Source organism: Homarus americanus, unplaced genomic scaffold, assembly GCF_018991925.1.
Source record: "Homarus americanus isolate GMGI-L3 unplaced genomic scaffold, GMGI_Hamer_2.0 scaffold6317, whole genome shotgun sequence".
Lineage (NCBI taxonomy): Eukaryota > Metazoa > Arthropoda > Malacostraca > Decapoda > Nephropidae > Homarus > Homarus americanus.
In genome coordinates, this window is record NW_024730668.1 from 4,653,766 (window position 1) to 4,675,760 (window position 21,995).

Here is a 21,995-nt window from a genome sequence, read left to right on the forward strand (position 1 = left end):
TCAATTGTGTACCCGAATTCACATAAGCACAAACATGTACAGCATGCGGACATGCATTCATACATGTACACACATACACGAATGGCCCTACAGGATGTCAGGGTAAGCACCGCCGATCATATAAGGCTTCACCTGCTTAATACTATTGTGTGGGATGGTTGTAAAAAGCAAAAGATCATCTGCTAATAAAACTCAATAGTCTGATTTGAAAGTCCCAGCCAGAGAAGAAGTGAACATTCTCCTACCGGAAATAAACTTCACTGACTAAACTTAAGCAAAGTTCACTATCTAAACCAACTACACAAGAATCAGAGAATCAAAATGGACAGTAGCCAATATAACCAAGTATTTCCACGATTAATAAGAACACGTAAGAGCTCATAACCCGACACAACACAAACCTTAACCTCCCTACACAGTACAGTACCCATCTGATGACATAACAAACACACACCCTCATATATCTAGGTTATTGTAATGCTCAAATAAGTCATATGAACCCATGATATGAAAGGGACATACACACACTGTAGATAAACAATTAGCTGGAAAATTCATCTTAAACTATCAGTTACAGCGCCTACTATGAACCCACCACTAAAACAAACACTGCAAAATAAGGGTCTCGCTCACACTTTGGCAGAAACGTGGACAACAACCTAATTGGTCTCATTTGAACGACTTACCCCAGATTTCACCACCTGGTCCCTCTGAAGGCTTATCTGGTGTTCTTTCTTACATCACAATATCTCCTCCAAAGATATACTTGTGAGGGTCAAAAAGGGAGTTATCCTAAAGGCCCAGAATGAACTACAACACAGCATCACTACCAGACCACAACCTATATATCTGACCAGACATCTGTACTGCATAATGTGCCACCTGCTTATTACTTTTACTTTTATCCTCTTTACCACTGATCGGCTCGTTAGCTGCTTGGGCGATCGGTCACGTCTCTGTTACACACTGTTGGCAAGTACTGGGCATGCACCGGCTCCTGAATGTACCTGAACCTGCTCCAGTGTTGGGCAAATCTGGTCTTGAAAGAGCTCACACTCGGTGCCGTCACCACACTCTCTGGCAGATTGTTCCAGGAGTTCACAACTCTCGAGTGGTGGTTCATGGGGTTGACCACTTGCCATAACCACGTCTTGCGGACCTCATGAAGATTAAGCACCTCTGTTTATTTCACGGGATGATTAAACACCCTAATACTAAAGAAGGGGTTAGGTCAGATGACCATTAAGGTGCTAAATTATCAGGAGAAATAACTTGGTGTTCCTAATCTTCACCAGATCCCGTGAGAGGACGCTATGTGCAGGGAGAATGTGGGCGAGCATTTGCCTCGAGAACCTTTGTGAGCTTGTCAGGGCCGGATTCAGGAGTGGGTAAAGAGGGCAGCTGCCCAGGGGCCTCCACAATCTGGGGGCCTCCACTTATTACAATATTTTATTTATTGTTTATCCATTTAGATTATTTTTATTTTCATTCTTTAAAATTCATGTTTATCTATCACTTTTGTGTGTGTGTGTGTGTTGGGAATTTGTACACTATCAATAAATATACAGTTAATTAAAAATTTCTCAATGTTCTAATTTCCTCAATATAACTGCATATGGCTTCAAAATTCTCCAAAGAAGTGTTCAAATTTCAAAATTTTCCCGGGGGGCTCACAGCGCCCCCCGGAACTCCCAAATGTTTAAGCTCGCTTCACTCGCCACCCCACCCTCTTGGGTAGTTATAACGAGGGGGGCCTCCACAAAGAGGCTGCCCATGGGCCTCCACAGGTCTAAATCTGGCACTGGAGCTTGTCACTATGCGGCTGAAGGGGAAGTGCTTGGCGCGTTAGGTTCTTATACTAATGATGCTCCTTTATGGTCAGCGCCAATTTGCGCCATAGAGGCAATAAGGCGAAGCAGGTGGCTCTTCAACAACAGAAACAGAAGCAGTGGCGGTAGCGACAAGGACGGAAGCAACAACAGCAGTAGGGTAGGTACGGCGATCCCACAGTGGCTTTCCATACGCGGGAAGGTGAGTGACGGGGTAGTAGCGGGGTACGGCGGGATGAGGGAGACCGGAGACTGCAAGAGATTGAACGGTGGTGTGGCGGCTGGGTTTGTGGCAGCACTGGCGGCTGCAACAGTCTAGTGCTGGCCGCCACGCGCTCATCATCGCCACCTCACCTCCTCACTAAAAATCGAAAGTTGAATGGAACATTTTTTTTGTCAGTGACGAACTCAACTCTTGCTGCTGTCTGTAGTGTAGGTTATTAGTGGTATTTCAAAAAGTTAATATTACTGTTTCAGATGATAAGACTTCGATGAAGAATTATGAAACAAAAAACGAAAGAAAATATGGAAATTTTAGTGAAGAGTACAGGTGAGGGTGTCGATGTACTCACGATACATACATACAGGTGTAAACACAACCTATCAGTGCTGCTTGGTATTCTTATGCTGCTTCTATCGTCCAAGTATAAATACATTTCTATTACAATTTTATTATTAAACGATCCACGTGAACACTAAAGAGAAACAATAACTTCTCTGATATTATTTTTGATGGAGTTTCAAAATAACCATATCATAGTGTGAAGTGTGGTGTGTTTACTTTTACCTGTACTTTTAACCTCTTCGCCACTGATCGGCTTGTTAGACGCTTGGGCGATCGGTCACGTCTCTGATTACTTTTCCTTTATCTTCTTCACCAAAATATCGGCTCGCTAGCCGCCCGGGCGATCAGTCACGTCTCTGTCACGCACTGTTGGCAAATACTGGGCATGCACCGGCTACTGAATGTACCTGAACCCGCTCCAGTGTTGGTCAAGTCTCGGCTTGAAAGAGCTCACACTTGGTGCCGTCACAACACTCTCTGGTAGATTGTTCCAAGAGTTTACAACCCTCACTCCGAAAAAGTTTGCCCTCACAGTTTTCTGGACTTGCGGTTTCTTCAATCTTGAGCTGTGACCCCTTGTGGGGCGAGCGTCCGCCAGCTCCAAGTAAGGACACTAAACTGAGTAGTACCCCCTGAGATGCTTATACACCTCAACTAGGTCCCCCTTTGCCCGTTTGTAGTATAAGCTAGGCAAGTTCAGGCGCTCCAATCTCTCAGGGAAGCTGAGGTGCCGAAGTGCATGCACCAGTCTGGTGACCCTCCTTTGAACGTTTTCAACCAACTGACAGTCCCTAGCATATCTCGGGGACCAGATGGGGTGACAGTACTCCAGATGGGGAAGCACTTAACTCCTGAAGATCGTTACGAGGGACGGGCCGTTTAGATATCTGAACGACCTTCTTATAAGACCCAATAATTTATTTGCCTGATTTACCTTCTTCTCGCAATGGCCCGAGAACATCAGCTCATTATCAACATACACACCAAGGTCCTTCTCACATTCAGTCTTAACTAGTGCAGTTTCTTCTTCCCGTTGGGACATATGAAACGCCTCCTTTCCGTTGGTACGCCCCAGGTGCATCCTCTTACACTTCGTGACATTGAATCTCCGCAGCCATTTCTTCGACCATTCCTGGAGCCCACAGAGGTCCTTCTGCAGCTCTTCACAGTACGCTTGGTTCTTAATTTCCCGAAATAACTTGGCGTCATCGGCAAACATTTGTATGGAGGAGTGTACAACGTCAGGCATGTCATTTATGAAACAAACAAACAACAGCGGGCCCAATACACTGCCCTGTGGTACCCCACTTGTGACAGGTACAGGTGACGATTTCGTGCCATTAATCACCACACACTACTTGCGGTCACGTAGAAAGTCTTCTATCCACGCTAGGACATTTCCCCGAATTTCGTACCCTTCCAGTTTGATTTTCAGCCTTTCGTGGGGTACATTGTCGAAAGCCTTGGCAAAATCTAGGTAAATATTGTCGATATTACCACCCCGTTCCAGAATATGGCAATCCTTTACAAGGTTGTATCGTATTAGATGTTCCATTGCGGCATCTCTGATAATACTCTCAAGTACTTTACATATTATGCTGGTCAGGCTCACCGGTTGCTTGTACACTATATCACAAGTTCATAAATACTGTACTATTATTGACATTATCTATAGTAAAGGAAGTTTCGACACCACCGGGAGTCTTTAAGAATATGCATGTATTAGTTACTCTAATAATAATAATAATAATAATAATAATAATAATATTGAAGACAATTCCCCCCCCCCGCCACTATCCTAGTTCGGTGCTGCGTTGTTGCTCTAAAATGTTTGTTAGGTAAGACTAGTTCACTTCCATCAAGTCACCGTCAAGTCAGTGTATTAAACATTAACCCGCGTGTACCTATTGCCGAGTTCATTAATCTATAATATCCGAGTGCAAGAGCGTTGACCCACTGTTTTGTAAGAGCAGATAACGCCTGGAGCCACGAGTTGCTTGACCGCAGTGATTACGCAACCTTTCTGGATATAGAGAGCTGAGAAAAACGCAGACGTTTCTTCATACAGACAAACTACATAAATAAATCAAGGTTGTATATGAACGTTCCTATCCAAACAAAAATGTACATGTCTGTGATAAAGTAAATGTTCCCGTTAATTTATTTAGTATAATACAGAATGAGACCGTGGTGGCTTTCACTGTGCCGTAGAGAACACCAACCCGAGTGTGGGTACCCGTAACTGGACCACAACCAGTTATGCACAAATTACTGACAGGTTCTGAGAAATAGGGAAAATTCGCATCATGACCCACTTGTACCAATGACCTCCATCTTTAGTGTCATCGTGAGTAGCTACGTGGATGTTTAGTGATCTCGAGTATGAACGTAGTAAACCACAACACTCCCACACACGCCTTTAACGCAACGATTTCTTCCCACGCACTACAATATCACGTGAATCAGTCAAGCGTGTAATGGTTTCTTTATCAGATGTGAGAGAATAGGTGATGAGTCTAATGATATATCCAGGCAGGTAATTTTACTGGGTGCGTAACAGAGACGTGACCGATCGCCCAAGCGGCTAACGAGCCGATCAGTGGTAAAGAGGATAACAGTAAAGTAAAAGTGAATACACAATGGGGGAGTACGAACCCGCTATCTGACACACTTATCCTTGAGTCACTGCTGAAGTTCAATGATAGAAAACGTGGAATATTTAGGTTTCTAACAGCACAAATGTCTTCCAGAAAAAACTGACAAAGAAATGAAAAAAATAAAGGATAACTAATGAAAATAAAATAAAAATTTATGCAGATTTATAGTTAAAATAAAATGGACACTAATGATAGCATAACTTGACGGCCAACAGCGAAGTGTGCTGAAGTAACATTTGTGATAAAGAGTTAAATCTGTTTTTTGTGAATCTCACGAAAAGGAAAAAGGTGATCCAAACATCCTCGGTGGACAAGTCAACACCACGACGTACAAAACAATGCCTCCAATACGGCCTTAACATCACCGTCACAAGGACTACAAAAGACAGCAGCCACCTCGAAGGAAAACCAAGCAAGCGAGAGAAACAGCGTCAAATATATGGATAACAAATATTAATGTGCGGGTAAGAAAGACTAATTCAGTACTAAAAAATAAACAACATATCAAACCCGTCTTCCGCTAATCCCAGGAGAATAAGTCAACAGCGCCGTTTCCACCTTGCTCTTGTCATCTCGCCCGGGGCTACTCAACACCGCAAGTTAAACGCTCCAGGTGGCGGCACCATTACTAGGGTGAGTACACGCGCGTGTTGCTAGTGCCACTGTTATCTTTGTTTACTCTGTCTTGGTGTATGGTTAAGTTTGTTGGTTAGTTTATCTGTAAGTGTGATTAAAATTGTTGATATTGTTAAAGCAGACAGAGACAGACAGAGCACGGGATAAAGTAAGAAAAAAGAAGAGAAATAAGAAAGAAAGAAAATAAAAAGAGAGAGAGAGAGAGAGACGACAAAAGACAGGAAAGTTTTTAAGTGAAGCTGTACAATTATCATAAAAAACTAGACTATCCACGCAATCGACTTCTTTACAATGACTTTCAAAACAACTAAATAGAAATAACAAGAAAAACTTTACACCATAAGGTCTATTGTTTAACGCTTAGGGGAAAGTGGGATGGGGGGGGGGGCGTTGGGGCGAGGGGGACTGGGGGAGGAGAGTTGGGGGTGTTGGGGACGAGGGTAGGGGAGCTCCGGGAGTCCTGTCTTTCCGTTGTTAAGACCCGACCTTCATGGAGCCGTAGTCTCGTCACTAATCGACACTTCGCCTGGTAACTGCCCCGTCAACCAACCTGTCCACACCATCGAGGAGGGTGATTTGTCACCATTTTGCCCATACTCGTAGTTTCACTTCCTACCTAGACCACGGTTCTCAGTTGCTTCGCCTACTCCTTAGTCTTCGACCGGAGCTGAAAACGACTTCTGCCCGAGTGCAGGTAGTACACCATCAGCTACTGCCCTGGCTGGTTACTCCTATTCCCAAGGCTGGACTACTCCTCTGAGATATCTGCAGTACAACTTGACTTACTTCTCCCTACCTATCACGAGGATCAGGTCGGCTGGAACTCCTCTGCTATCACGGGGATCAGGTCGGCTGGAACTCCTCTGCTATCACGAGGATCAGGTCGGCTGGAGCTACCTCTATCATCAGGGGATCATCAGACCTTAAGTAGAATTCTTCGTTCCCACTTTCCTACAGTGTTCCCATTCCCGTATGTTGTTTAGGTTACATTTGTTCGTAGGTTTGGTTAGGATTTAGGTGATTATTTGGTGTTAGGAGTTAGGTTCTTATTACTCTATGTGCACCGTGTTTATATTTCTTTGTATTTTGTATCAAGTAAATGTACATAATTTTATTCCCCCTTTACTGTCACCTGAGGAGAGGGCTATCTGTTCGAGTCCTATGATCGTTGTGTAAGTGTTTTGAACTTCTGTGAGCAGTTAACTTTGTTACCGTTGAGAATCGTTGGACCTAAGTCAGGATATTCGCCGCATATTCATACATACAAGCGTATCCCATTTGCGACTCGTAACACCGTGGACTAGTGAGCATTGTGGTAACCGAACAATGACGTCATATTTCATGGTTACAATCGACGCTGTGGGCGGAGTCGAGTGCCGTGGACCAAAATTTTTATTATGGGTTTTTGGTACAATGTTGTTATTTTACCTTCAATAGATTTTTTTCAGTGTAATTAATGTCTCCCAAGCGTTGCCAAATGTAGTAGTGATATTAACTGCAATGTCTTATACTTAATGTTTGTGGTAGAGGTCAAAGAGTCGCTTTATTATGTTTCCTTTTAATATATATATACTGTATATTCTTTTTCACTTTATACATGGTGGTACAGACAAACTGGCAAATGAATGTTATTAATCAGGTGGTGTTACACGCTTCATAACGCAGGTACAGTTGAACAAAGCCAGTGTAGGACTCGGGTATGAAACCCCTCGTGTGTGTGTGGGGGGTGGGGAGAATAAGCGAGGCATGTGTGACGAGAACAAGTTTTTACCGAGAAAGACGATTCCCAACATTAGCAGCACCACCTCTGACCACTGAATCGGAGGCCGCGCATCACAAGCGTAGGTACGAGACACTTCAACCTAACCTAATTTAACTCTGAATATAAAGGTAGGAGTCGACAGTCCAGTAAATACAGTTATGATATCCTCTCCACATGATATGTTTGGGCGGCCTCTCTTATTCTTTCTTCTCCCTCTCGAGGGTAACGGGGGCGTGCTGACGTCCTCACCCTACGACCTTCACACACCCAATACCATGTACAGGAGTTCACGAATAACTTGTGCATAAACCGGCTTTGTTCACCACAGTTTCATAAATCAAGTCTTCACATTCCTGTAAAATCACACTGACTCTCTATAACTTTCGAGTATTTAGTTGATCGTCCAAAGTCGGCAACTTCGCCCTTGACTATGACGTGACTGTGTTCATAATATTGACTAGGTGAGCTGTTCCCCCAACATAACAAGCTTGACGGGATGTTATGAACACATTCTCTGATACTTCTGACACTGTGTACGACTACCGTTGATAGTTACACCTGAGTTACTGTCAATAACATGGTTCAAGAGAGCAGTATTAATACCCAAACACTCACTCGACCGATTCTGTCGACCAGTAGTTCTCCATATGTATACCTTGTTGACAACTGCTATGACGAACACGGCGACGCGCACAACCTTACAAGTTAAAACCAGTGACGGTATAATGATAAACACAAATCGTCTATAACTTCATTAATGATTAACGAAATACAAATTACACTTCACATCTATAAGTTCAATTATTTTACAGCGGCAAACACACTTCCTGGAGCGTCCGGCTCAGTGATTGATGAAAATAAGGAAAAATATCCTAATATGCGGGGAAAAAATCTTCAGCAAAAGTTAGGTTAGGTTAGCTTTTTCATCACGTGACCCCAAATAAATGTACTGTATAACATATATTCTTCTGCTGTACTGAATTTTCCTTGTAATTAAAAGTCTATTAAAAAAAACACAAACAAATGACTAACGTTTTAACCTTGACTATACGCCCAGGAAATATATACTGTAGAGATGAGACGCCGGGGCGGGTATACAGATGCTGGTAAGTAGTACATAAGAACATAAGAAAATAAGGAGTCTGCAATAGGCCGGTTGGCCTGTGCATGGCAGCTCCTGTCGAGAGTTACTACCACTCTATCATCCATGAATCTATCTACCCGGCAGAAAGCACGACTCGCACCACGTCATGCAAACACTGCAGTATCTTGCAGTATAAAAGCGTGATATTTATTTTCTCATGTTTTTACTACTCCCAGTGACTAGTTTAATGTCTGTTGGGATAATAAGTCAGAATATATTTGACTGTCTGTCTGGCTCTCTATCTACCTCACACACACACACACACACACGCACACTACCTGGCTCCTTACCTCCTCAGACCAGGCTAGAGGGTATCACATTACACACACACCAGGTGACGTAAGCTTTGTGTGGGGGGCTAAAGCCATATAGAGGCATATTGTTAATGCTATCACGTGTGTTTACAGAATCCAGATGAATAACAAAAACATGATAATAAAATTTATGATAGATATCTTGATGGATAGATGATGTAGTTTATTGAGGGGAAAGTAACCTATCAGAAACACTAAGTCAAGATAATACGCAATACATACAGTATAGTGACACCTGGATAGCTATCTACCTGTACCTGTTGTATAAGACTCGTGATCAAGGCCGATGATTTGTACCGTTTTGGAATAAATTAAAGCCAATCAAGATCATCCAAAGGTCATCCAAGAACATGTGATGATGAGGTGGTCTCTCTCTCACACCAGCGAGAAGTTTGTTACGGTGTTGCCAACGAGTAAGAGAACAATAATTATTTGACGGTGTTGCCAACGAGTAAGAGAACAATAATTATGACCGTGCAAGACTCCCCGGGCACCGCCACCACCACTAACACCATCTCCACTACCATCATCACCACCACAGAATTGGACCTATAGCAATAAAGAAAATCATCAAGACGTGTTATCCTCATCCTTCACACACGTCCTCCATAAGACGATGTTAGTCACTGCACCACGTCATCACACACCTGAGCCAGAGGGGGAGAGGAGGGGGGCGGGGCTAACATCTGAATGCCCTGAAACTTAAGTGGATAATAACTGACCAATCAAAAAGTCTGGAAGGGAAGGAAATAGCCAATCCGTGGAGAGGAACTGTTGACAGATAAATTGGCATCTAATACGTGGGGTTGCAATTGAGTATGACAGTGGTGATAGGAGAGGCGGAGTAGTGGACAAATGCAGGTTGTCATAGTAGACCTTGAGGGCTTGTCTGTTGAGTCTTGTATACAGGTAATAATAAGACCATAATTGTTTCTTTTGTTGGTTTGGAAAAATTCGAAAATAAACTACAAACTTCACGATGCTCATTTGTTTGATTGTTTTGTTTGCATGTTGATGTTCACTTGTTTACCTACGATAAGGTATTTAGAAATAGTTATTTAATCTCCAGGAGGAGAGAGAGGAGGTAGAAGAGAAGAAGATGGGAAGGAGGAGGAAGAAATAGAGGAGGGGAAGAGGAGGAGAGATGGGGAGAAAGAGGAGGAATGAGAGAGAGAGATAGAGAGAGAGAGAGAGAGAGATAGATAGAGGAGAGACAGAGGAGAAGGGGGGGGGGGAGAGTGTACCAGCATAAGGGAGGGTGGAGGTCACTGTACTCACCTGAGTGGTCAAGCAACACATTGGCAATGAAGCCATCACCAGCCCCACCTTGTCGTCCACTTATCCACTTGGGGCAGCAACAATAATAAGCCTCAACAATACTTGTTAATAAGGTACAGAAACCCAGGTATTGTATAAGTAGGAATTAAATGTGATCGAATTCCTTATAATCAGTGAAATCATGTATTTATAGATTGAGAATACCAAGTTAAGGCTAATTAGATCAATCCTATATGATCCAGCCTCACCTAACACAATCTAACCTAACTTTACACATTCCAACACAATATAACCAAATCTAACCTTAATATAACCAAACCTAACACAATCCCCAGGTAACACGTAATATAGCTCAAGCAATCAGCTGTTCAGTGTTTTGTTTACACCACGTGCTTTGGCTGAGTGAAGGTCGAGTGAGTGGTGAAGCATCTCGTTTACAACACCCCCCTCACCTCTCTCACTATTGTTATAATGCGATGTTTTGTGTTTTTGGTAACAGTGTCGTAAGCCTGCGAGTCCAGAATGTAAACAGTGGTGAGAGTATAGTGATGTTGTGGTCGTGGGAGCTACGAAATACGTTTTAAGTTGTTCGTTTTGTGTGGGTGGGTAGAGGTGTGTGGGTGTGGGCAGAGGTGTGTGGGTGTGGGTAGAGGTGTGTGGGTGGGTAGAGGTGTGTGGGTGGGTAGAGGTGTGTGGGTGTGGGTAGAGGTGCGTGGGTGGGTAGAGGTGTGTGGGTGTGGGTAGAGGTGTGTGGGTGTGGGTAGAGTTGTATGGGTGTAGGGAGAGGTGTGTGGATAGTTGTGTGGATGTGGAAAGAGGTTAGTTGGGTAGACGGAAGTGTGTGTGTGGATGGGGAGAGGTGTAAGAGAGGGAGACAAGGAGGGAGGGAGACAGGGAGGGAAGGAGGCAGGGAGGGAAGGAGGCAGGAAGGGAGGGAGGGAGAAGTGGCATACAGTAATACACCGTAAGAAGCCCGTCTTAACTAGGGTGAGTGAAGCCTGAAAAGTAAAGAGAGAAAGGAAGTGAGCAGTGAGGGAAGGTGGGTGGTGAGGGAAAGTGGGTGGTGAAGGAAGGTGGGTGGTGAGGGGAAATGGGTGGTGAGGGGAAGTTGATGGTGATGGGGAGTGGGCGGGAAGAAGTAAACACTATGACCTCCACCCATCCGGTTATTCATCACCCCAACAATAAGGGTGTAATCCAGCCCCTCACACCTAACCTAACCTGACCAAACTATGGTCGGACAGGGAGGTGCACTATGGCCGGGTAGGGAGGTGCACTATGGTCGGACAGGGAGGTGCACTATGGCCGGATAGGGAGGTGCACAGTGGCCGGATACTATGACTCAACACAATGGCAAGGTTATGTATCTTTTTTTTCGGTTTCAGTATTTGCTGGATGACGTCACACCGGGCGGAACCACAACACGTGACGTAAACAGTGGGCGTGAGAGTCGAGGGTGAGGGGAGGAGGGTGAGGGGAGGAGGGGTGAGGGGAGGAGGGGTGAGGGAGAGGAGGGTGAGGGAGGAGGAGGAGAGGAGGTGAGGGAGAGGTGAGGGGAGGAGACAGCCAGAAGAAAATCGGTGGGGTGGAAGAGTGAAGAAATAAAGGTGGTAGAGAGAGGGAGGGAGAGAGAGAGAGAGAGAGAGAGAGAGAGAGAGAGAGGGGGGGGACAGTGTATGGGTGGTGGTTAGGTTGACAATGGCAATCGGTACCTCCCTACTAATGATATTAATATTGAACTGTGTGGGAGGGGGTGTATGTGTGTGTGGAGGGTAAGTGTATGTTTGTTGGTGTGTGTGAGTGTATGTTTGGTGTGTGTGTGTGTGTGTGTTTACGCTCCATGAATAACTCCCACACACTTAGTTACATCAAACAATGATTGATGGAACAATAGACTATAACTTTCACTTGTGTTATCCGTGAACAGGTCAGAAGGGCGACTCAATCCTACAAGTGTGTCATTACTTGCTAGAGTTACCGCCCCATACACCGTGTCTGCCTCTGTGTTAGTCTTAAATCACTTGGTTTAGGACTAATAATGGACTACCTGAAGATTAGACACCCTAACTCTGACGTAACGTAACTTTATCTAACCTAACGCTATTTTAGCATACCCTAAGGCCAACCTGACCATACTTAAACTAACCTAACTTAACCAAACGCCAAAGGTGGGGCATGGGGGAGAGGTGTGCAAGAGGTGAGGGATGGGGAGGAAAGGTAGGGGATAGAGGGGAGGGGGAAGGGATGGGGGTAGGGTGTGTGGGCGTCAATAGGGCGTGATGACCTCCACACAACGCCTTACGGCCATACGCTTTCCTTACACAGCCATAAAAGGGACACACACCCCTCCACCCTCCAACCATCTACCTCCACCCTCCACCCTCCAACCATCTACCTCCACCCTCCTCCCTCCTCAACATAAGGGTGGTCCTTGCAGCATCATGGTTCAGTATAATCAAGTGTTAGGTTAACGCACAGCCGGTTAAGTACGCATTATGTACACTAGGCGAATACTGTTAACGTATAGGGTTTTATGTATACTCGGTGTGCACGTTAACCGAACACTGACCCCCGCTAAGCATATATCCGGTTAACGTATAGCGGACACTGGATATCCTATTAGCGAAACCAAAGAGGGAGGGAGAGACCTGTGACTCCCCCTCAAGCTGTGGCAATGACTTAACACAGCAGACACCCACCAAAGGCAACAGAAAAAAGAATTATACCAAGGACTAATCACTGACTGTGGAAAACCCTCTCTCACTCCGCCAGTAAGTCAGATAACACGTAATTACCAGAACAAACACAACCCAGCAAATTCCAAACACCATTTTTTTGTATCCATCAGGAACGAGGAACACATGGGGTTTTATATCTGACGGACCCTCAATATATTGTACTTTCATATCTATATAGTTCGTTAAATAGAGGTTTTAATGTACTAAAATAATTGAAGATTTGAAGATCCTTACCACGATGTGTCGCCTTAAACTGCTATTGACAAAGAGGATCGAGGCCCCGGTGAAGAGATTTAACACCCAAACTCGCCTGATATATCCATCTGTTCTTATTAACGAAGAAAATACAAACGAAGAATTTCCATAGATATGAAAAGAGTAGGAATAATACTATGGACGAAGGACAGGACAGGGAAGGACAGGACGGCAGGGCAGGGCAGGACGGCAGGGCAGGTCAGGACAGGACAGGGAAGGACAGGACAGGGCAGGGAAGGACAGGACAGGGCAGGAAGATTTATGGTCTAGCGAGGCGGAGGAAGGAAGCAGGTGGTTTGTTTACTCCTGATGGTGTCTCTGATGACTGAGGTGTCCTTCACGGAGGAGAAAGCCCGCGATGGTTCCTTGCCGCGTGAGATATAGTATCCTGCTTCACACTACTGCCTTTATATATCCTACGGTATCCTACACTAACACTTTACGGTCATCCTACCCTATCCTCACCTAGAGAAAAAAAATCAGTACTCAGCTTAACTTAACCTAACCTAATCCCCCAGGTAGCGTTAGGGTGTTTAATCATCAGGTGAAATTAAGTTGGGGAGTTAATCATCAGGTGAGCTATTGTTTGTTATTTACAGATAATTATCATACAGAAAATAATATCAAATTTTACTTATTATTTACAGTTTATTTAGGCGTCACACACACACACACACACACACACACACACACGGATGGGGTGGTAGTTTTCATTAGAGAAGTGAAAATTAGACATGCTGTATGTGAAGGTTGCAAAGTTAGGCTTAATGTATGTGTGTGTGTGTGTGTGTGTGTGTGTGTGTGTGTGTGTGTGTGTGTGTCCCTGGAATGTATAAGACTCAAGACACAAAGGAAACAGCACATCTTGGTTGACTTAAAATCCATGTTGGAACCAGACCACAACATGTTTATATCCAGTTGAAAGTGTCAAGGTCTCTTTAAGTGATGGATCGAGGGTTGACTATGGTAGTTACTGTTAATCATCAGCTGTATTAGGTGTTGACCTACTTGTACCGGGAGTCGGTTACATAGTGTTAAGTATTAAACTGTACAGGTGTATTTAGTGTTTGCAATATTTCAGTGCAACGTTCAACACTACATTGCAATATTACAGTGCAACGTGGTCCCATAAACATAACATTGCAACATTCCACATTGCCAGGAACATGACGTTGTATGTGTGTTATCAACTTCAACAGCTTCACAATTTCGCCACCAGAGGAGCCAGTCATCGCTACTCGTGTTGAATCCAGGGAAGGATCTGTGGTTGACAGCCCAGTGCCTGTGTCAGCTACCACACCTGAACTCACTTCTCTAAATTGCTTTTAAATTCCCCTAATATATCGCCATGTTTTGTCTGTTAGTGTTGGTGGGGTGTGTTAGTGGTGGAGGAGTGTGTTAGTCATGAAGTGTGTTAGAGATGGAGTGCGTTACTGAGGAAGGGGTGTGTTAGTAGTGGTTGAGGAGCGTGGTAAGTTCTTTGATTGGGTGATTATGGTGATTGTACTAGTGTGAACCAGCTTGATGTGGTTCAGGGTGGCGAGGCATAAACCGCCCCCCCCCACCCCCCCATACACACAGGGAGAGAGAGAGTGTGGGTGGTTGGTTCGAGGGGGTGCTTAAACCTCACTTTATTTCCTAACCTACTGTACTAAAAAGTTACAAATACACGTTGTTGCTGTGTTGACGGTGACATACGGTGTAATGTGGAGCTCTACCAACCTTCTTTTATTAACGAAAGAAACCTAATGAACCTTACGGGTTTATCTAAGGACTTGAGGAGTTCGGAGTTGTGTCTTGGGAGGACCTTCTTATAGGCGAGGGTGAGGGCTGAGGCTGCCGTGATGGTCTGGGAGGAACTGAAGAGAGACTATATTCTTTAGATCAAACTCAAGACTTGAAGGATTAATTGAAGATTAGTCTCCCAGCAGCTTATTTCACCTGATGATTGAAAGCCCAAACGCTACCTGAGGGCTGGTTAGGTTAGGTTAGTGTTGGTGTGTTTAATCATCAGGTGAAATAAGCTGCTGGGAGACTAATCTTTATGTAATATAAAATAATCACTAAAACACAAGGTTGGTGGTGATAAGGTCAATTTTCCTCAACAATCAACAAGTGTCAAGTTTTATTAATATCGGTCCACACGTTTTGGCTCCTCGTGTTAGCTTCAGTCTTTGGCCATCGGTGTTCAAAGAGCCCTTACTGGATCCTACGGCGTAAGGAACGACCCACCCCCGGTGTAGATAAGACAGTGTTAGGAAGAAGAGGTCACCGGGTAGAGAAAGTGTAGCCAACAAAGGATCAACAGAAAGTCAGTCTCGATGTATTTCTTAATCACAAGAGGTACTGTGGCCACTTAATAGATCAAGGTTCTTACGTCAACATTCACACCAAGTAACAAATTCAACCTACAGTTGATATATATTTTTTTTTTCAATCATATAAAGTTTTACATTTACTTTATATACAAACTCATTTTATTCGATCAATGTTCTTATGTGAATTAAATTTTCTTATGTTAGTACTGACAAATTTATGATATGTACAGTTTTGGACAAAATTCCCTGGACGCTTAAGTTAAAACACAAAATACACCCGATGCTATTGTAGGAATCTCGTAGGAATCTTGTAGGAATCTTGTATAAATCATACGATAACAAATGATCCTCGTACACACCGGAAGTGACTGTAAGGACAATGGCACTAATGATAGTTGTTATGATGAAGGCCACTGGTAATACTTGAGACGGACAACACACTCCCACGAAACATGGAGGAGTTGATGGCGTGGACACGGGGATTCCACGAGACTTCCAAAGATTCGTATGTTAATTATTTCCCAGAATTGAACATAAACAAACATTTATTTAAGAAGGAGTTTTTGTTTAGCATTAGTATATTAGGCGCCATTTTTGTACCCTAGCAAGAGTTTAAACAGTTTTCTTTTCTCTAATTTAGGGGGAAACTAACCTTCGTATTTTAGTGACTAGCAGTATTATATATCCTGTTTACGAGGTATTTGTAGATTTATTTTTCATTTTGTTAAGTTTCTGACACTGCTGGTGGGCAGGTGGTCACCATTAAGTGAAGTTGGTGCAGTGACTCGCAAATGGTTACGGTGCAGATGGTCTCTACCGTTGGCTTATCTACAGTTAAAATGTCACCTTAGATGAGTTAAAAGTAAATATTTTGAATACTCGTAAAATAACATATATTGAAATCTGTACTCTGATCTGTACCCGAGCGAGGTGGTAACTCCTCTAATTCTGTTTTATGTGTGTAATAATATTCCTCCATCAATAACAGACATCTTCCTGACAATGACTGTACCATAATCTTCCCACAGAACAAGTGAGCATCGCCTGATCAACACGCAACACCACCATGAGGTCCCCGGCCTGGTTCAAGCGCTTCTGGGCCGACCTCACCACCAAAGAATTTATAGCCATCAAGGTTCTTTTCTTCCTTATATATGGAGGTAAGTAGAGGGAGTTTACCGATGATTAATACTAGAGTAGATCAACTTTATATTATAGATGAAATAAACTCGTTAACAGATAGAGTGTTTAATCATCAGGTAAAATAAGCTGGGGCTGTGGCTAAACCGCAGGGGAGTCAAATTACATATTGACGTCTATCAAAACCACTCATCATCTTGATACCCTGACACTCCTACGTAAAAAAAACATTCAACTACAATTACAGAACGTATTTAACTCAAATTCCATACAACATACAGATATATAATGTAAAATGTTGTAAATAAAAAATATAGCAACACTTAATACAACTAAATGTGTTCTGTTACCGCAAATGATTAGGAAATTTCATCGTCGTCTAAATTTCGGAAAGTTGAGGCGGTGACAAGTGAAGGGCAGTGTGCAGCTGTATATGTCAACGTCACTTAGTCGGAAACTGGTCCTTAATGTACCAGGCTACCCATGTTGGTAAGATGATGTATACCACTTGGAGAGAGAGAGAGAGAGAGAGAGAGAGAGAGAGAGAGAGAGAGAGGGTACACAATTTCAAACTTGAGCGTCAATATCCTTAAAATTCACAATAGCTACTGTCCCATAAACAAAGGCAATTCGCGCTGGTAAATCCAAGCCAAACCAATGTCACCTTTGTCACTAATATTCCATTCGTTTTAGATATCAGCCTTGGTTTACCTCACTGATTCATATCAAGGTTTAGGGCATTTTTCTAGGGGGTATTGACAATGTAGCATTACCGGGTCGGTTCGGTTCGCGTCGGTTCGGTTATGCGGGCCAGACTCGAACCCCACAGAGTCGTTTTAAGAATTCATTGACCATCAAAATCAAGGTCATTGAATTCATTGTCCTGTGATTTAGAGCAGCTGAAGGTTAAGTACCCCAGTTTATTTTCCTACGGACATTGAGGTTTTCCACGAAGGTCATACTAGATTTTGAGTGTACTAGTAGTGGACGAATTCTGGGATAGGTTAGGATAGGTTAGGTTTCTGTATCGCATTCACAAGTACTCAATTTTGTTAGGTTAGATTATATTAGTGTGTGTACAGGTATGTGATGGCGTATATATGGGGACCTGTGGTGTAATGGTCAACACACTCGCCTCGCAAGTTTGATCCCCGGCCAGGGTGAAACTATGGCCAAGTTTCTTAACGCCATTTGCCTCTGTCTACCCAGCAGTAATTGGGAACCTAGATGTTAATCGATTTGCAGATCGTATTCCGGGGTAATGGTTAGCCAGTGCAGTTGGAGAGTTGTCCGGTCTTTTCGGACTACTTGACACTGAGTCATGCAGCTCGTTAACTCAGGGTGTGGTTGTTGTGTTGGCGACAGCTTCTACACCTTAAAAAAATTCACGTTTAGGTGACCCTAGGGCAGGCCATCCTCGTTACACTAGGGCAACCATTATTATGTATATGTAAGAGTAACCATATAAAATTCTTGCACACACACACACACACACACAGGTGGGCGCGACATCAAGTAAGGCCGGAACACCTCCCTCGTGACAATTAGTTCATGACGAGAAAAAAAATACAATTCTTTCAGGCTCACTACACAGCCCCGTGAGTTTGTACACGTACACACGGCCTCCAGATAAGCACACGTACACACACACACACACACACACACACACACACGTACAGGAGTCTGTACACGTACACATAGCTTCTCGATATACACACACTCGGTCTTTCAATATATACACAGATACACAGCACCTTTTACCATACACATGCACAACTATACAAATTACGCACACACACACACAAAACAATAGTAAAAGTTACTTAAATACAATGAAATGTGAACAAAGTTCACTACACACAGGAAGGAAGGAAAAGGTGATCAAGGGGAGGTTAAGTTAAGCTATAGGAACTTCATTGACCTTTTGAATGTGTACACGATAAATAGTGTGCGTGTGTGTGTGTGTGTGTGTGTGTGTGTACTTTGGAGTAATAGTCAGCATTCTCGGGAAGGGTGAAACTTTGGGCAAGTTTCTTTACGCCATTTGACTCTGTCTACCCAGCAGTAATTGGGAACCTGGAAGTTAATCGATTTGCGGATCGTGTTCCGGGGTAATGGTCAGCCAGTGCAGTTGGCAAGTTGTCCGGTCTTCTCGGACTATTCCTTGACACTGGGTCATGCAGCTCGTTAACTCAGGGTGTAGTTGATGTGTTGGCGACAGCTTCTAGACCTTAAACAGATTCACACCTAGGTGGCCCTTGGGCCGGCCATCCTCGTTACACGAGGGACAACCATTATTATTATTAGATAAACATTACACCCATACAATAACTGAATGGTCTAATGCCCGTGTTGTTAAATCCCTCCAGTATAAGAGAGAGAGAGAGAGAGAGAGAGAGAGAGAGAGAGAGAGAGAGAGAGGGGCTTTATCACGGATATTTTACAGTGTGGGTCATGGTGAAGTTAAAGTGTTTGTTCTCCTTGTGGCCTCCCCCCCCCCCCGCTGACCTCCAGGCACCCAACGTCAAACCTTTCAGAGCCTTCGAGGTGATCACTTGAAGGCCAGGCACTCCCTTTTATTTTACCTAATGATTAAACACCCTAACCTAACCTAACCCCAGATAGTATTAGGGTAACATAAGCTGGGGTGTCGAAACTTCAGGTGATTTCCTTGGCACCACTTCAGCTCATCTCCTAATACGACTTTTATTTTTTTTACTGCTTTCTTAGTTTTCCTTGGCAGTGAGGAGAGAGAGGGGGCTGACGAAGGAGCTGCCTGATGTTGACAGTAACTATAAACTGCCTAACGCTGACAACTGCCTGGCGTTGACAATAGTTATAGGAACTAACTGACACTGAAGATAGGCTAGGAGCTGCCTGACGCTGACAACTATAGGAACTGCCTGACGCTGACAACTAGAGGAACTGCCTGACGCTGACAACTATAGGAACTGCCTGACGCTGACAACTATAGGAACTGCCTGACGCTGACAGTACATAGGAAGTGCCTGACGTTGACAGACTGAAGCGTCACCATGACTAAAAGCCTCGTACCAAGGGGTGACTGATACCACTTTTCCACCATGACTGTCTGTTGGGTCACACACACACACAACAACAAACTATAATAATTTGTATGTTCAATTCATATTCCTTTTCCTTTTAGTAATGGAAGCTTTTGTTAAACGACTTTGTATGTAATAAATCGCTTTTGTCTTTTGTATATTTTCAGCCTTCGGGCTGCAGAACTTTTTCAATAAACCGTTAATTATTATTATTATTATTATTATTATTATTATTACACACACACATATAATAATGGTTGTCCCTCGTGTAACGAGGATGGCCGGCCCAAGGGCCACCTAGGTGTGAATTTATTTAAGGTGTAGAAGCTGTCGCCAACACAACAACTACACTCTGAGTTAACGAGCTGCATGACCCAGTGTCAAGGAATAGTTCGAGAAGACCGGACAACTTGCCAACTGCACTGGCTAACCATTACCCTGGAACACGATCCGCAAATCGATTAACATCCAGGTTCCCAATTACTGCTGGGTAGACAGAGTCAAATGGCGTAAAGAAACTTGTCCAGAGTTTCACCCTGCCCGGGGATCGAATCCAGATCCACTCACTTGCGAGGCGAGAATGCTGACCATTATACCACAGGTCATCACACACGCACGCACAGGGGCACAACAAACATACTCTCTTGTCATTCTAAACCACAAGTCATGGCAAACAGCATGCCCCTAAACCAAAACATACATTAAGCTGATAAAAAAATTCTTAAAAAAATATTGAAACATGTCTATTACGTTACCACACAGGACCTAAACACGATCACCTGAAGATTAGACACCCTAGTTTATTTCGCCTGATGATTAAACCTTTAGTAACCCAACCTTAACATAACTTAACCTAACCTAAACTTAGCCTAACCTAACCTAACCGAACACGCCATGAACACTATTGTACAGTTTTTTCATTCGGTCTTGAGGAATTTTTTAGCGCCGTGTCCCCCCAGGCCACAGGTAAACAAACTCTCGCTGTCTTCCCTGGAAATGTGACGTCACTTTGGCAAGATCCTGGTCCCAGCCGTGTTTGTCTGGTGTTTCTCGCCATCACCACCAGGAACTGACTTCACCTGACCTGACCTGACCTAATCTAACCATCAACACCAAGACCTGGCCTAACCTAACGTAGCATAACGTAACGTAACGTAACCTAACCTGACCAAACCTTACCATCAACACCAGGACCTAAACTAATTTAACCTAACCTAACCTAATCGAACCATCAAGTACCTAAAATTCAGGGTAGGAGATATCATGTAAAATCCGTTTCAAAAATCACATTAACCATGATATAAAAATCACATTAAATCCCGGTATATAAAAATCCATTAAAATAATCCCCATGACAAGAATTTCTTACAAAAACCCGGAAATTTGTGGAAAACTTTATATTTTCTGAATGACGATTTTTTTTATTCTTATTATGTAATTGTTTTCCTGTTGCTGTGTGTGACTGGAAGGAGTGAGTGAGTGACTGGGAGGAGTGAGTGACAGGGAGGAGTGAGTGGAGTGACCGGGAGGAGTGGGTGGGTGAGTAAACGAGTAGAATAAATGAGAAAGGAAAGTGAACAAATGTGTATGTGTAGAGAGAGAGAGAGGGAGAGAGAGAGAGAGAGAGAGAGAGAGAGAGAGAGATCAAACTGGTGACTGGTCTTCAAGTGACACCAGGCTTTTAAGTAGATGCCTCGCGCCTACAATTACCTGTGACAAGTTAATGGGGCTCTGACAACAGCAGGTTCCCTCCCTCTCTACCCTCCCTTCTCCCTTCACTCCCTCCCTCTCTACCCTCCCTTCCTCCTTCACATGACCTTCCTGGTGGGGTGTGTGGGGGTCAGGTCTTCCTGCAGCTGCGGTGTACCAACAGAGTATATGTTAGACCAGCGGTTAAAGTGTTTGATGTCTGTTGATGATAGTCGTACACACACACACACACACACATATATAACTAACCTAACCTAACGCTAACCTAACCTAACCACACTAAATTACTAATCAGGTGAACTAACGCTCCTCCCCCGACACACACACACCTACCTATAGCGTTAGCGCACAAAGAACATCTCATGGTTTTACGTGCTTATATAACGAGTAACCAAACAGCTTTTTTTTTATAGATACAATATGCAGACGAGACGGGGAGACTGCCTGGAGAAATATTTCACGATATACAGTATATTCTAATTGTGTGTTTGTGTGTAAGAGATTTTAAGTGTGTAATTGTTCGTGGTTGTGAGTACGAGGTTACATGTACGTGGGTCGTTGTGTATGTTGCTTTTTCAGGCTGT

At 43.6% G+C, this 21,995-nt stretch overlaps 1 protein-coding gene across 5 annotated transcripts in view; it reads left to right on the forward strand.

Moving 5' to 3' along the window:
* Positions 1–2,113: 2,113 nt before the first annotated feature.
* Positions 2,114–21,995, forward strand: part of LOC121867207 (major facilitator superfamily domain-containing protein 6-like) — a 28,591-nt gene continuing 8,709 nt past the window's right edge. The window contains exons 1-3 of one of the 5 annotated variants that reach the window (XM_042367037.1): positions 2,114–2,261; positions 5,145–5,684; positions 16,525–16,656. In XM_042367037.1, coding sequence (XP_042222971.1) covers positions 16,563–16,656 — 94 coding nt within the window. In that variant the 5' untranslated portion in view covers positions 2,114–2,261; positions 5,145–5,684; positions 16,525–16,562. Of the gene's footprint in view, positions 2,262–2,294; positions 2,380–5,144; positions 5,685–16,524; positions 16,657–21,995 lie in introns of those variants that run through there. The other 4 variants (XM_042367038.1, XM_042367039.1, XM_042367041.1 and 1 more) reach the window with 4 other exon arrangements.